The sequence below is a fragment of the Macaca thibetana genome, chromosome 6 (genome assembly GCF_024542745.1).
Source record: "Macaca thibetana thibetana isolate TM-01 chromosome 6, ASM2454274v1, whole genome shotgun sequence".
In the NCBI taxonomy this organism is placed as follows: Eukaryota; Metazoa; Chordata; class Mammalia; order Primates; family Cercopithecidae; genus Macaca; species Macaca thibetana.
The window spans coordinates 105,357,366-105,374,012 of NC_065583.1; the positions used below are offsets into that span (position 1 = coordinate 105,357,366).

Here is a 16,647-nt window from a genome sequence, read left to right on the forward strand (position 1 = left end):
AAACTGGATTCTTAAATGTGAAGGTCAAACTGTGTTCCCCAAATCTCTCCCAAATGTGTCCCACCTATTTTGACAATGGCACCACCATCTCCCAGGAGGAGAGGAGGGGCCTCTTCAGTAGATTTGGTTTCATTTGGTCATTAGGAAAGGGCAAAAGGACCCCTCCCACCCCCACTCAAAGATCTTGCTTGGGAGCTTAAAACTGGGACTCTCCCTGTCAATTCTCTCCCCTCTTTGGTGCCATGTCATGTTCATATTAACTGGGTTAAGGGCAGGCCTTTGTATCATGTGGCGTCAGCTTCTTTGCAGAAAAGGGGACACACAGACTTCGTTCTCGCCTTGGTTCAGCAAATCCCTTTCAAGGACTAAGATATTTTTGGTAATGACTTAAAGCATCTCTTTCTCTTCTCTTTGGACATCATAATTATCTAAATTTAAATATTAAAAGCCACCAGGACTGTCATTTATTTTGTGTATTGATCTTTGGCCACTTAAGTACTACAGAAATATTCCACAAATGCTTCTCTGAAGAACAACAACAAAATCTTAGTCTCTTAGAAGAAAGGTACGCTCCAGTACCTACTTTGAAGTAAGTACCTTATTGACATCCCATACTAAGTAGAGCCGCATCTGACTTTAACATCCTACCTCCCTAACCTCACAAAGTACACACCGAACATTAAGCAGCCCCTTTAACTTCCACTCTAGGAGCTTGCTCCTCTGCTATGTACCTAAACAGAAATGCTCTCCCAGGAACTCCTGGAGAGGGGAGCTACGGTGATGCAAATTGCGTGGGCCCCTCCCAGTATGGAGGTAATCTTTCCCACAAAATCCCTGGTGACTGTAACTTAGTTCTGCTCTGCATGAGCTCTTCTCTCGGGCCTGGGCCTCGGCAAGAGAAGACGGTCCATTCTCTCCAATTCTGTTATTCTGAGTCATTAGCATGCAGTGTACTTATAAACTCAAAATTCCCTCATTTCTCAGCATTTCCCAAATATTTTAAGCTAATTAGACACGATTTGCTAAAAAACAAACAAACAAAAACCCTCTTATTAATCTGACTATACTTAAAATCCACAACTGTAACTGCTTATGTGAATGTTGACTGAATTATATTTGCACTTTAGTTATGTTTTCCCTTTGAACGGTTCTCATCTTCTGAATATTCTGTGTCTGCCTTCAGTTCTTGGAAGGGTAAGATCATGGTTTCTTATATCCCTTCTCCTTTTGTGTCTCCTCAGGTTCCCCACTACCTAAAGTTGATCATCAAGTAGCAGAGCCTCCTGGCACAGAAGACACTTCTACATGAATTGGGAAAAGGCGGATTCATCCGGGTGGATGAATTACGAAAAGGAGCTCCCTCAAGGAAGAGAAATTAGCAAAGATCATCCTTTCCTCCAGATATGTAAAAGCAGCCCTAAACCGAGATGAATGGCTTGGTGAGTAAAAGGGTTGGATTCCAACCCCACCCCTTCCACAAGTCCAGGTCCTTGTGTGCAGGTCACAACCTGCACAATTGTCCATGGCAGCCCCACAGTGTGAGTTGGCTCTGGAAAGTGTTTTTATTAGGGTTTTCGGCAGTTTCTCAGCTGTCAGCTTCACTGTTTCCAGGCTCGGTCTTTACAGTGAAAAAATAATTTTATGGCAGAAATAAGCAATATTCCAATATTGATAAATAGCTTTTCATTCCTAAGTGCACAGGAACACTGCATTTTTAAAAATTGTATAAAACACACAGAACATAAAATGTATCATCTTACTATGACGTGAAGCTGAGAACATTCACACTGTTGCGTAACCGCCACCACCAACTGAGATTATGCACTTTTTGGATAAAGAAAATCCCAGTCTGAAAATTAGGCACACGAAGTTTTTATTCCTACCTCACTGGTAATGGCATGTGCCTCTATGTGAGTCATTTCCTCCTTATTTGACTTCAGTTTTTCTCTTCTTCAAATTTAGGGTGTTTTATTCTGTGAGCACTAAATCACTCTAAGCTCTACAACACCCAGAATGGCTCAGTTGCTGACCGGCTTGGTTTTCCAACACATATTAGTTAGGAAAAAATTCAAGACCATTGTCAAGATCAGTAGAAGATCCTCGATGTTAAAACCGCAATCCTAGAAGATGTAGAACCACTACCAGGAGGGCAGAAAGCCAGAACAAGAAACAATTCTTCTGTTTCCCCCACACTGAATTCCAGGGTCCACTGCTGTTGTGGTAATGCCACCGCTAGAGCCTGAGCCGTGGATCTTATTGCTTCCTGGGGTCAGGTAGAAATATGTATTTAAGAGGCCTTGTCTGGAGTGTGATAAGTCACATGTTTTAAGCAATGCCTGGGAAGCACTGCTTACATTTTGTGGGCAGAGGTCACGGCTCTGTGCAATGTGTGAGACAGTACCACACAGCACAGACCTGTCGCTGTTACTAGGGCTCCTGTTGAGAAATGCTAACATAGAGTTGGACATGGGAGAATGAACTGATTTCTGGGGTAAGGGATTAGGGGCTACTTCATTGTTTGGAGGGTAAGTACCTAAGATGGGGCACCCCTTATCCTCTCTCTGTGTCTCATCATCTGACCACTAATGTTTTCCCCTGGGCACACTAATGCCTTTTCATTATCATCATTGCCACCAATTTCCTTAAGAAAAAATTGAACAGGCCAGCTGGGCACGGTGGCTCACACCTGTAATCCCAGCACTTTGGGAGACCGAGGCGGGTGGATCATGAGGTCAGGATATCAAGACCATCCTGGCCACATGGTGAAACCCCGTTTCTACTAAAAATACAAAAATTAGCCAGGCATGGTGGCAGGTGCCTGTAATCCCAGTTACTTGGGAGGTTGAGGAAGGAGAATCACTTGAACCAGGGAGTCAAACGTTGCAGTGAGCCGAGATTGCGCCACTGCACTCTAGCCTGGCAACAGAGCAAGACTCCGTCTCAAAAAAAAAAAAAAAAAGAAAAAGTTGAAGAGATACCATATTTGGAGAATATGCAAAGGACTTCCTACTCAGCCTCGACTATTCCCTGGGCCTATGTTGTCTGGCATTCCAACATTATTGAATATTTGTCATATTATTTTCTTCTTCCAGTATTACTTACGTTAATGTTTTTTAAAAAGAAATTAAAATATCATATACTCATTAGTAACTTTCATTTCTGCTTTGGGGAAAACATATCAACTAAATGTCCCAAACAAAAGAGTAATTTTAATAATGACATTAATTGGAGCATTATTTTCATATAATAAGCAAAGAACTGGATACATTCAAATGCTGAGTAACAGATGGCTAAGCAAGGTACCAGAACAGTGAATTATGAATGGCCATACACTCACTAGTGCCCACAACACACTGTATCGATTCTCCAAAATCTTTGTGTGAAATAAAGTGAAGGTAGCAAAGATGAACTAACCTGTATTTACATAATTGCAGTTACGATTATAAGCACATTAAACAGGATCAAGACAGAGAGATGTGAAAATAATGTAAAGATCATTAAATTCTATTTTTAAGCAAACTCCTCACTGTAAAAAAAAATTTTAATTGGAAAAACTCATTGTTTCCTCATCGTTTTCAATTTGATTAGAGACCTCAATTTTGAAATTGAAGGTAAGAACTACACTCATTTACTTCTTTTACTTTTTCTTTCACAATCTTACAGGCCAAAAAGAAATTCCTAAATTTAGGGTAAAAATATTGGTTTGCAAATATGTGTGTTAGAAATACTTAATCAGTAATTTATCAGACTAATTGATGAAGATGAATGTGATGAATAGTTTCTAACACTGAAGTGTTCAGCAGGAAGCTCAGGCCATTTAAAGGCCCTTGTTCTTGTTTGTGTGAGAATACTTAGATGTTAGATTTCACATGAAAAGGTGCAACTGCATATTGATAATCTGAAATCAAACCTATGAGTCTATATTATTTGTATTTGACTTGATCCAATTGTTAGATAATTAACAATTCAACCACCTTATTTATTTTTAATTTTTAAATATTTTAAATTTTACTTTTTTTTTTTTTTTGAGATGGACTCTCGCTCTGTCACCCAGGCTGAAGTGCAGTGGCGTGATCTTGGCTCACTGCAGCCTCCACCTCCCAGGTTCAAGCCATTCTCCTGCCTCAGCCTCCTGAGTAGCTGGGACTACAGGCACATACCACCACGCCCAGCTAATTTTTGTATTTTTAGTAAAGACAGGGTTTCACCATGTTGGCCAGGCTGGTCTTGAACTTCTGACCTCAAGTGATCCACCCGCCTTGGCCTCCCAAAGTGGTGGGATTATAGGTGTGAGACACCATGCCTGGCTTCAATTGCCTTATTTAAAGTGAAGTCCACATGAACACGTTCTCCAACCTGAAAATACATCAGCAAGTTCTCCAGTGACTTTAGATAGAGTCTCAGACTGGATTAATGTATGTGAGACCAGTGCTCTCAGTGTTAGTGAAGATTCCTATCAGAATCCTCATCCTAGAGTGTTCTAGGATATAGGGATACAATAATTCAGAGTGCAGGAATAAAGAAATCTGCCTTCAGGTTCAGAGCCATATTATGGAAGACGCTCAGTGACCCTCAGGGTGGCAGACGGATATTTTCCTATCAAACTTTCACCGTCTTAGCATGCTATTTATTGGCAAATTTCAGGAATGAGGCAGGGAGTTTCTGTTCATTTCCTGTCCTGTGAGAGTGAATCTGACTCCTTGGATGGAGGAGTCTTTTCAGGCTGCTTGGTCCACCTCCACTTGAATGTCAGAAGCCTCTCTCCTCCCAGGAGAATTTGAAAGGCAAGAGGAAATAAAATCCAGGACCATAATGGTGATAAATTATTGAATCTTCTTTTCCAATTTTGCAATAATGAATCCAAATAAGATTTTGCTAGTGTTGGTAGACAGGATGTGCTCTATGAGCCAATAACTTTTTAATTCCAATTAGGATCATTGTGATGCCTGAGAGGCTAAACAGAGACAGAGGGTGCATACACAACAAAGAATAAAGTTCCATGAGAGATACCCACATAGATGCTGAGGACAAAGAGATCAGGCAGGGTATAGAGCTGCTGATCCTAAAGTCTGCAGTGTACATTTTTAGGGAAAAAAAACAATGGGTCTTAACATTTAGGCCACACTCAGATGCCAAATCATCAAAAATTTGGAATAAAGCTACAAGAGGAAAAACTCTGCGTCCCTCTTTGTCATCAGCTTGGATATGCTGGTCTACCCGGCAACACCAAGCAGGGGTTAGACACACTTGAAAAAGATTGGTTCACGCACTGTGAGCCAATCACTGCACTCCACCTGCAGTCTAGCAGAAAACAAGAGTCTATGAAACTAGCAAAGGGAAATCTCAGAAACTTGAGATTGTTTTCAGACCCAGCTATCTCTCAATAAAGCAGCTAGAAATTCCAACAGAATATTTCTTCTTTTGTTAATCCCTAAAGGAATAAGGGTTCGGGCCATATCTATCCAGCTCTTCTCTCAAAGAAACTACGCTTTCTTTCTAGAAGTGTCAAACAAAGCAAAGGGGCATGGGGGGAATGAATTCTGTATATTTCAAGGAATTCCAGCATCCAAGTAAAAACTATAGAAAGAGAAGCTGAAAACATGTTCAAGGTCTACCAGAGAAATTTTCTGTAATTTATTTCTAGAGTCTAAACAGTGCTTGTCACATAGTAGATGCTCAATAAATTTTGGTTGAGTGAACATTCTAGCTACCAATGGAAGATATAAGAATGCCGAGTAGTCTGACTTGGTACAGTTGATAGGAAAGTTTTCAGTAAAACAAAAACAACTACTCCATTTCTATCCAAAAATATATCCCAAATTTGTAAATATCTATATTTATTCTAGAATTATTTAGAAATATTTAAAAAACTTTCAAGAGCTTCTAAAAATGGAAAAAAGTCAAGTAAAGTTCCAGTTATATGTAAAAGTATTGTCTTTTTAATGCTTTGGTGTTATTGGTCTAGCTGTTTTCATCCAATATACCAATTTACTCTAGCTAATATTGCAGATGTTTGAAAGAAAACCTAGTATCTATGAAGATGGACTATTTCTCCAGGAAACTAGGTGAACACCAAGTAGGCCTCCCAGGATGCAAGACTGGTTTGGACCTCAGTCTTATATGTTCAGAAACCCGATATGTCAGCACACTAAGGACAGATCTATCGCTTAGAAGCAGACTCCCAATGGTCAACCTCACCACAACTGACAGAAAAAAATAGAATGCCAGTTGGCCAATTAAAATGAAAAACAGGACTCCCGAGACAACTGGCATTCTTTGGCCAGCATATTTCTGATGGGCAAGCTCTAGAGAAAGCTGAATTTGAAATCCTCAAGTTGCTTTGGAACATGGAATGAGAATGAGAGGTCTTAGCTACAGTATTCAGGTCTTCACAAATTCCAGGCCAAGGATGCCTAATGCATCTTTCCCTACAATAGAGATACATGTGGCCCCTAGATAGATAGACTAAATCTTTAGATCAGGGTACCTCAACCCTGAGCACTATTTGGAAGGGCACTGCCAACATCTGCATCTATGACTTTCTCTTTGCTATTCCTCCTCTACTGAGTTTCAATTCAAAATAATACATTTTTTTTTTTTTTTTGAGACAGAGTCTCACTCTATTGCCCAGACTGGAGTGCAGTGGCGCAATCTCGGCTCACTGCAAACTCTGCCTCCTGGGTTCAAATCATTCTCCTGCCTCAGCCTCCCGAATAGCTGGGACTATAGGCGCCTGCCACCACACCCGGCTAATTTTTTTGCATTTTTAGTAGAGACAGGGTTTCACCATGTTAGCCAGGATGGTCTCCATCTCCTGACCTCGTGATCCGCCCGCCTCATCCTCCCAAAGTGCTGGGATTACAGGAATGAGCCGCCATGCCCAGCCCAAAATAATACATGCTACTTTAGATATGTTCATATTTTCAGTTAGTTCTCAAAGTGCTAAAGATCTCAGAGACTGTCATTCATTCATTCAACAAATATTTGTTGAGATCCTATTATGTACCACACACTGATCTGGGCAAGAGGATACAGTAGGGAACAACAGACAAAATCCTTGGTTCCCATGAGGCTGACATTCCCTTTCTTTATTTTTTCTGCCACTCTGCCTCTTTAAGATGACTTTGCACTATGGGCTGATTTAATTCTCTGAGGCAATCAAATTTCTCATTTGTGATCATATATTTGCCATTATGTACTGTTTATAATTACAAAAAACAGGTGATATCTTCTATTAAGGTTTTTGAAAAGCAGATAAAAATGTACGAGTTCAACAGGTGATTACTTTGTTGGACTTCACAAGCAAAAAGGGAATTTCCAGATCACCTTTATCTTGCTTGACATAGCGGAGTGCTGTATTTTCACCAAGAATGGAAAGCCTTGTGTTCTTCTCTGGGTTATCCCCACTGAAAGGGCTTTAAATGAAAATGTGAGGGAACTGGAAAGGAACACAGGACTAAGAGTTGGTATATGTGTTCCAGAGTCTGCCTCAGCTAATACGCAGCTACAGATCAGGCAAGTCAACTGAGTTCTCTGGGTCTCCTATCTTCACCTTTAAAATGACAGGGTTTGCCTACATCACTAAGGAAACAAAAGCTGGGAAATATTATGATTCCCCCTGGTAATAGGAGCCAAACCTTATTCATCTTAATCTTTCTTTCAGGGCCTTGAGCTATGCCCCACACATCCTGGCTGCTTCATAACACCACTTCAAACACTGAACCTGTAACACCAGTGTGACAGCTCAAGTCACTGATATTCCAGCTAAGATGTTAAAATTTTTTGTTGTTTAGCTATGGAATCCTTTCCTCACCTAAATGGATGAATCTGAGTCTTCTCTGATGAAGCAGAGGGAAGGGATGCCAGAGGAGGTCCCGTCAACACCTCCCCACTCCCACTCCAAAGAGGGCTCTGCAGAACAAGCACATCTAATTGGCATGTCTAGAGGAGCACATAGACCAAATTTTAAACATGGCCACTGGTTCTGAAGGGAAACAGGAGCTTTTAAGAGGATTGTAATAAGATTTTTCTTTTTAAAAAAATTAAAAAATCTAAAAGCATTATGCAGAGGAATTTACTACTGGCTGTTAGTTATTTTGGGGCCAAAAGACTCTCTAACCCCATGCTAAGCTGTCTGATACCTTCATCAGTCATTGTCCGCCTCCTGTTTAGCTGTGTTCTCTGGTTAAACCTCCCTTTTCAGAATCTCACATCTGCCATTCTGGTCCTGACCTTTTCTACCTACCAGATTAACACCCTCCAAAATGAACTTCATCAGCCTCCTCATCTGCTCTGCCTCCCCTGTACCTGCCCAATCCCTTGGCTATCATCCTCAACTACCTGCTTATCTTTCTCATTCAGCAAATTTTTCCATTAATCTTCCAGAAATGCTTCCAATTTTGATGCCTTGCTCACCCTATTAACTGATACAGTTTGGGATTTCATCATGTTTTGCCTGGGCTATTGCATTAGCCTCCTAACTGATATTCACACCTCTATTAATTATTATAGCAGCTATCATTTATTAGTGTTTGCTATATAATCAATGCTTTGCTAAGAGTTATACATTATCTCATTCAATCATCCCAATCTAATTGGGTATTCTTATTGCCAACATACAGCTATGAAAACTGAGGCACAGAGAAATTTAAATTACTTGCAAATGGTCACACGAGTAAGTGGCTTAAAGTCTATTTGACATTTTAAGTCTCTCTCCCATCTAACTATCTCCCCACACTGCTGCGAGAGGAAGCTTTCTAAAACACAGGTCTAATGATTTAATGATAGTCCAAACCCCCATCTTGGCATTAAGGTCTTCACAACATATCCACAATGTGACCTGTCAGCTCCAACACTACTACCCCTACCACACATAAGTTCACATGATGGCCTACCAAGTCCAGGCTATTGGGCAATTATAACATCTTCCTGAAGTGCCATCTTTCCTCTTATCTGCCTGGTAAATTCTCATCCGGCTCTCAAAACTCTGTTTATATTTTTTACTTTAAGTTCTGGGATACATGTGCAGAATGTGAAGGTTTGTGACATTGGTATACATGTGCCACGGTTCAAAACCCTGTTTAAATGTCAATTCCTAGATGAGTTTTCATCAGTTCCCAAAGGCAAACCTGGTAGTTCCCTCCTCTGAAATCCTACAACATTTTATCCAGTATCTTTGTCATAGAAAAAGCAAAACACATAAAGCACTAAAATGTATCACAAGTGTATCTGTCACATTGTTAATAAATAAATAAATAAATATAAATAAATAAATAAAGTTCCTGAATGACAAGGTCACAACATACTAATCAGAATATCCTCTCAATGTACCTTGCCAGGTACCTGGCTCAGAGTTGGTACTCAATTAATGCTTATCAAATGAAATGTTCTTGCTGTCTCCATTTTTCTGAACAACATTCATGTTTCTTCCCAAAGCAATCTGGCCCTGCCTCTGTTACGCTGCTAAAACTCCTGTCCTGAAAACTACCAATGCATATGGGTATTACGGGTAGCAGTTGATATTTGCCTTGAAAAGGATAAAAGAAACACAGGATGTTTCACTATGTTCAGGTTTAGTTATAAAAGCACATTTTGGGTTAGAATATGTTGCTTTGCATCTATTTTGTATTAGTCAACACCTGGCTGTGATAATATTTTAGTTCTTAAATATCGCTCATCTTTGTAACCCTCAGCAATAAAGCAGTTGAACCAATAATGATCATTTTCTCTGCTTCACTGGCTGGGTCTTAGGAGAAAATAAGCCAGTGAGCGGGAGGCCAGCCCCTCCGATGCAAGGGAAGAGGTGCCAGCATGCTGCTTGTTCTGCTCTAATGGGCTAGAGTCAGGGTAGGGCTGAGCTGAAAATGGTTGCACATCTTTCCTGCCTGGGGTAATCTTAGAACCATACTTGCCCCCCTCAACAACCACTGGACAGGAGCTAAGCCAGAAGGCCCACTTCCACAGCATCCACTCTAAGCCACAGCAAATGGGAAGGGAGAAGGCCTGATGTCCTGGAAAACCCCACCTTATGACCAGGGGCTGGAAATCTGGAGGACACATTTTCACTTCATTCAGTATGAAGGCTTAAAAACTTCCTAGTCTGGCTCATTGTGTTCATTGTGCTCACTGTGTTCATCTTAAGAGCTGTTTGCAGCAGCCAATAACTCTTAATTGCCAGCCTCTACTGCAAGACTGTGGCACCTGAAAGCTATACATCCCTTCCTTCTTCCAGCAAGTTCCAGACCTCCCCTTTCTCCTGGCTGCTCCTTTCTCTGGCCTCTCCTCTATCTCCTTAATGATTCCTCCTCCACCACCAGCCCCATAAATAGTATTCAGCAGGAAACCATTCTCTCCCGCGTTAAGGTCATTGGCAATGTTGTCTTAAACAACATGGCTTCCAAATCTCTGGGCATTTCAGCTCGAATGGGGAATAGCCCATTGGCACTCCTCTTTGATTGTCCCCAATGACCTCAAAATGAGAGGGTCTCAAACTAAACATTTTCATCTTTCTCCCTCCTGCTAAAATCTATATTCTGCCTTACCTAATTCAACGAACTGCCGTTCTTTCATTAATTGGTCCTTTCCTCCCCACTCTAAGCTAATCAATGAGCAAATCCTTGCTGACTCTACTTCTGGAGTAGCTCTGAAATCCATTTCTTCTCTCCACTGCTTTAGTCAGGGCTTTACCCTGTAACATGTTCTCCCTGCTTGAAGTCTCTTTATTTACACTTGTCTTATGGCTGCTGATACTTGGTATCTAGACTGGCAATCTACCCATTTGTCATTTCTCCATACTAGACTATAACTTCCTTGGATAGAGAAACCTTGTCTCTCTCTTTTGTCCTATTATCCTTGTGACAATACTGTGCTTTACACACAGTAAGTGCTTAATAAATAGACTTTGGCAATAGAGAACAGATTATCTTAAAGTGACTGCCCTTGTTCTTCCAAAGAGCAGATCATTAGATAATTAAATATTTACTCTAACTTATTCTGGCCCAATTAACAATGTCATATATACACACAGACCACACACACAGATATACACGCACTGGCTGCCCTTAGATACCTTTAAGTCAATCTTTTAGCAAACACAAAGAGAGGCTCAATCTCCCAAATAATTAAAACATAAATTGGGTTATATTTTTGTTCCTGGTCTTCCTTGAGGAAAATGACACAATGCTTAGTAGCAAATGAGAAATTATTTTGCAAATCTATATCCTCAAAATGCCACCAAACATGGGTCATGCATCCTGCTTTCTTGCATTTTGATCCTATTGCTATGACTTGGTGTGGTAATTATATTACAAAGCTATTATTTGATGAAATGGAAATGGCAAAACAATTTAAATGCTTGTCTAGAAAGACTCTGTTAGAATGCAATTATGAGTGAAAACACAATGGCAAAATAATTGAAATGCAAGTCTGGAAGGCACAGTTATGAAAGCATTAAAATGCTCCTGTTGGGGACTCACAACACTGAGTGAAACTATACACTCCTGGGGACACATTTTTAATTCACTAAAGCAGGCAACATTTATGGGCAGATGAGAATATCTGTGCTCCAATTGTTCTGCAGCATTATCTACACTTCTAAATGCCACCCGGGGGTAGGTAACATCACCAGGGTTTCTGGGTTTGGAGGATGGTTTGATAAGAGAACCATATGTCATACTGTGCTTTCACACAGCACCAGGAAGATAAAGGCACAGGGCAAATTGGGCTTAGATTTTTCTGCAGTATTTCCAGTATAAACGGTAGGATCATAATATTAAAATATTTTTATTCTAAATTTAAGCTGGCAATTATTAAATATTTATGTGGGTATATTTCTAAGGGTCTATCTTCTTTACACATTCTGCTGATATATTTCTTTAGCAAAATCTCAATACATATTTTGATGTCTAGGCTTACAGTTGTATACACTTGCTCACCAAAAGAAAAAAAACAAAAATGCAATACAGTGCTAGATACAAAATCAATCTGCTGAGATGATCAATTTGATGAATGACCAAGGACCCTCCTCTGAAGCGTGGTGATGTCTGCATTTGATAGTGGAACACACAAATGAGTGTACCAGCAAAATATGCAAAATATGCTCCTGACTCCCACCCCTTTAACCTACACAATCTACTTTCATGGATCCATTTCTTTTAGCTAAGCATAAAGAAACGAATACTAGGAGTGGGTCATATAAAAGAAACAAGTGTTAAACGAATAAAAAGATGTATATCGTTTTCTCATTCATGATTATCTCTCTTGTGTTGTCATAGAGCAAGTTAGGATATGGCATTTAATTTTAATCACTCAGAAAATTTCTCAGCATCAATGACAACAACATTACTTAATAAAGTTACTAGGTTTCCACAAAAAGAATTGTATACTTTTGTTTTTGAAGATTTAAAGAAGTCCCTTGGAAATGTAGATACAAAGTATTCTTACTTTCTTTCACAGACTCTGAAACACATAAAGATTTAATATGCACATAAACGTGTTTTCTGAGGCAGGATTTGCAAAAATAGTTTGGAAATCCTCCTGATTTTATATACCAAGTGTTTGCTGTGGATCCTTAAACTGCTGGGAGGATATTTCACTGCGTGCTTGCTTCTTGCCTACTTATTTTCCCTTGCACAAACTCAGAGAGTGTTTTGTAAAAATATAAACCTGAGTGCATGGTAACTTCAAAACAAAAATCAAATCTGCTGTATAGATATTTTATAGAGAGGTTATATTATTAACACACACACTTAAATACTTATATGATTTAAAGTAATATAAAGAAGTTTTTCTAGTTTGGACACAAAGTTACACACCTTGAAAAAGATTTAAAAATCACCTATAGAAAATTATACGAATAAGGCTAGTTGAAAATCTAAGCAAACATACACATAGATAATAGAAAAAATTAAAGTTATCAAGTTCCTAAAATAAACTACTGTATTACACATAAAATTTGACATTTGAAATCACATTTGTCAGAGTTTTACAGAACTAATCTCTGTATTTAGAAAAGTGTTAAATATAACAGCATTACTAACTTCCAAGAGAGTAGCTTTGGAATTTAATAAAGGAGAAATCAATGCAACTATGACAAAAATATAAGTTAAAACATACTATAACTTACTTTGAAATGCATAAAAATCAATTGGGTTGATGGATGGATGATAAAGAAAATATAGTAAATGTTAACTATAGAACCTAGGTGGTAGGTATACACAGGTGTTCACTATACAATTATTTTGATTCTTTTGTATGCTTAAAATTTTTTGTAATAAAAAAATTTGTTAGAAAAAAATGCAGTGCTCTAGATGAAAAGCATTTATTCTCTATGCTAATAACTGTGCTTAACAAATAAGCCAGTTTCAGAGTTGGTCTCACAGATACCACACACTCACCTAGCCATCCAGATCCTGAATTTGGGATGCAGAGGTCTGTCTCAGCACTGGGTAACACGAAGCCAACGACAAACACCTCTACACCATCTGCCATAAGAGCCATGCCCAGGACGAAGAAAAGGGCCCATTGAAAACGACCATGACCGCATTCTTGGATTATCAGCTCATACTGCTGAGCTAGCTCTTCCTCGTCAGCTCTTCTTTCTGATTCCAGTTCCTGCCGGTCCTTGTACTCATCGCCCTTGGGCTGCCCCACTGACACGATGCCGTCCTTTGCTTGGTTCATACTGGGGATGCCCTGATACTCCCCCTCATAGATCTCATCATCTTCATCATGGCCCTCAGTGGCTTCACTTGAGCCTTCATCATCGTTGGCCTCCCCATTATAGGTTTCTCCAGCCGGGTAGTAATCATCATCGTCTTCTTCATCTTGGAACCGACTGTAAGACCTCTGGGTGTATTCATCCTGGGCTCGGTCCACGGCTTGATTCACCTTCTTTACTGTCTGTTTCTTCACCTCTCTGGCAATGTCCTTGGCACCCTTCATCAGTGAAGTCCTATCCTTGTAAGAGTCTTCCATCTTTTCTCGACTGATGGCCAAAGAGAAGATGGGAATTTTTCACAGCCTCAGTGGTTCCGCTCTGACGGCATCATCCACTTTGGGTTCAAAACAGAACTGCGAAAGAAGAAACAAAGGAGATATTCATTATTCCTTTCCATATATTTTTCTTCCATCTATTTCTTGGCCTCTTTTCATTGCCCCACAAACTACAACACAAAATTAGTTTTTCCTTTTTTTTTTTTTTTTGATCTCACTGTATACACATGTACACCCTATGCTGCTTCTCTGCTTAAGTGTGAACGTCACTTGGAGTATTTAGGGTTTTTGCTGCTATCATTATTGTTTTGTTTTAAGGAATTCTATCCCCAGGGTAACAGTACACAGGAATTCCCCTGAGAATAAAACAGAGCATTCTGCATCTTTAAAAGTACACCGAACACATTTGAAATTGCTATAAGCATATACCTTGATTGAGAAAAACAGTATTGCTCACAGACACAAACAAATATTGCAAAGGCAAAACCAGAATATTAGAAGAATCCTACTGGGCCTATTTCCTCACATTGAAAAGCAAGCAGCCCCATATACAATTACTATCAAACTATAGCTATGTTTGTAAAATTGGATTTCCCCCCTTCTTAACATTGTATTTCCTTCCAACAAATTTTAACAGAGACTCACATGGCACCCCAAACAGACAAGGAGTATACTCCCCTAGAATAGTGTCATATCCATGGGATCGTCACAGTTCATCAAATGATTTTACAGATGCATTTGATATTGAATTAGAACATATGGCTTATTTGGTGGGAGGAGTCTGCCCTTTCAGAAACTACCCCCAGGCCATCAGGGACAGGTAAGCTCCACGCCATGTTCCTCCACAACCCCACTTCTATTTTCTTCATCTCTGGATACCCAGTACAAACACACACACTCTCTCTCTCCCTCCCTCCCACCTCCTCCAACTGCCACTCTGGTTAGCTGCTGTTTTGGTAGTAAAGTCTGGACCTTCCATGACCTGTTATTTGGTTTTCTTTTTCACTGATAGCCCCCTCATGCCTTGGTTCCTTAAATTCAGGCTGACCTCTTGGTAACTTGTATTCCATTTGTCCACTCAGCTGCCTCTTCTGGTGGCTCATGTGAGTCATCGTCAGGTTCATCCTTGTACACAGATGATACGGAGGTTAAAAAAGTCTTTCTCCCCCATCATTAACTCCCCAAGCCTTAAGCTACGGCAGCATTCCAAACATTGATTTATATAATCGCCATTTCTACTTTTTCATTTTGTACCTAGTTTAAAATATTTAAAGTGGCTATTACTAACATACATTTAACTACTCATCCAAATGCCACAATCAAACCCAGCAATAAAGACAAACAGATGTTTGTTTATAAATGGACCTTGCTTCATTCCCACTGAATACCTACAAATGCCCAGTAGGCAAAACAGGAGTATGACTCTCACAGACCTGTGTTTTGGAAGATGATAAAATGAAATTAAAATAAACATATGATTGCAAGGTTTACAACCAAATGTTTTAATAAACGATTTTTCTGTTTGTCTTCCCTTTTTAAAAAAAAAAAACTGAGAGGAAAAGAAAGGGAGGAAGAGAGTGATGGGAGAATCCATGAGAACAGTAAGAAAAAATGGAAAGGTCGTAACAAAGGAGGCTGAGGATGGGATGCTCAGAAACTCAAGAAGTCAGGGAAAAGGGGCAGGGAGGACAATGATGGAATTGAGAGACATTCCCTACTTTAAAAATTAACAGACAATCAGAATATTTCTCACTATAAATAAAATAAACTGCCATCCTATCCATCAAACGGATGATCACATCAGACACTACACATCAGCTGCTTCCTGTACACAATCAGCCCCAGAAACACCATTAAGTGAGCTCCAAAGACCGCTTCATTGATAGCAGAGTCTGAACAACCCTACGGCACCACCCCAGTGCCTTTCATAATGGAAAGCTTCTGCCATAGCTGTTTCTAAGAAATTGTACATCAACTGACTGCGTATGGCTTTTTTGCTTTTGTCCTCAGCCACAGGTATCCTTACCACATGCTTTACAGGGCTTTCATCCCTAAAGAGGTCCTTGTATAGGAGCCACCTCTGTAAGAGGCAAGAGGTATGATATCTTCAATGTCATGGTTATGACTGGAAAAGTGGACAATTCTAACCCCCTAAGTAATCTAAGCACTTGAGCAATGAGAAATAAAATAAAATAAAAATTTTACAATTAAATATTCCAATTTTGAAAAAATTCTTACAGAAATCTTTGTTTTAATTCTGGGACAGAACAAAGCAATGTGCACATATAGGTTCTTTTTTTGTCTCTCGAGATTTCTCATCCCCCAAGTTGAAGCTCAAGTAAGTTTCTTGAGGGAAGAGGCTTGTTCTTTAGTTTGTAGTCTTACTAAAGCAAAGAAGATTTTTCTTTGCTCTTTCATAGACGGGAAATATGAACACTTATTCAAAAATGCTATACAAAATGAGATGTTTGCAGATATCGCCTTTGGGGTAAGCTGGTGAAGGGTATAGGGGTCTCTCTGAATTATTCCTTACAACTACATGTGAATCTACAATGATTTCAAAATACAGAGTTAAACCCAAACCCCAAGTTTGTACTTTCTTTAGAAAGCCATCTTGGAATATGTGCAGGATGATTGGCTGGGGGCAGATGATTC

The 16,647-nt window shown here is 39.6% G+C and overlaps 1 protein-coding gene across 2 annotated transcripts in view; it reads right to left on the reverse strand.

The window, feature by feature from the left end:
- Positions 1–16,647, reverse strand: part of SV2C (synaptic vesicle glycoprotein 2C) — a 269,947-nt gene that overhangs the window by 208,799 nt on the left and 44,501 nt on the right. For both annotated transcript variants that reach the window (XM_050795667.1, XM_050795666.1), the window contains exon 2: positions 13,395–14,070. In XM_050795667.1, coding sequence (XP_050651624.1) covers positions 13,395–13,974 — 580 coding nt within the window. In that variant the 5' untranslated portion in view covers positions 13,975–14,070. The remainder of the gene's footprint in view (positions 1–13,394; positions 14,071–16,647) is intronic.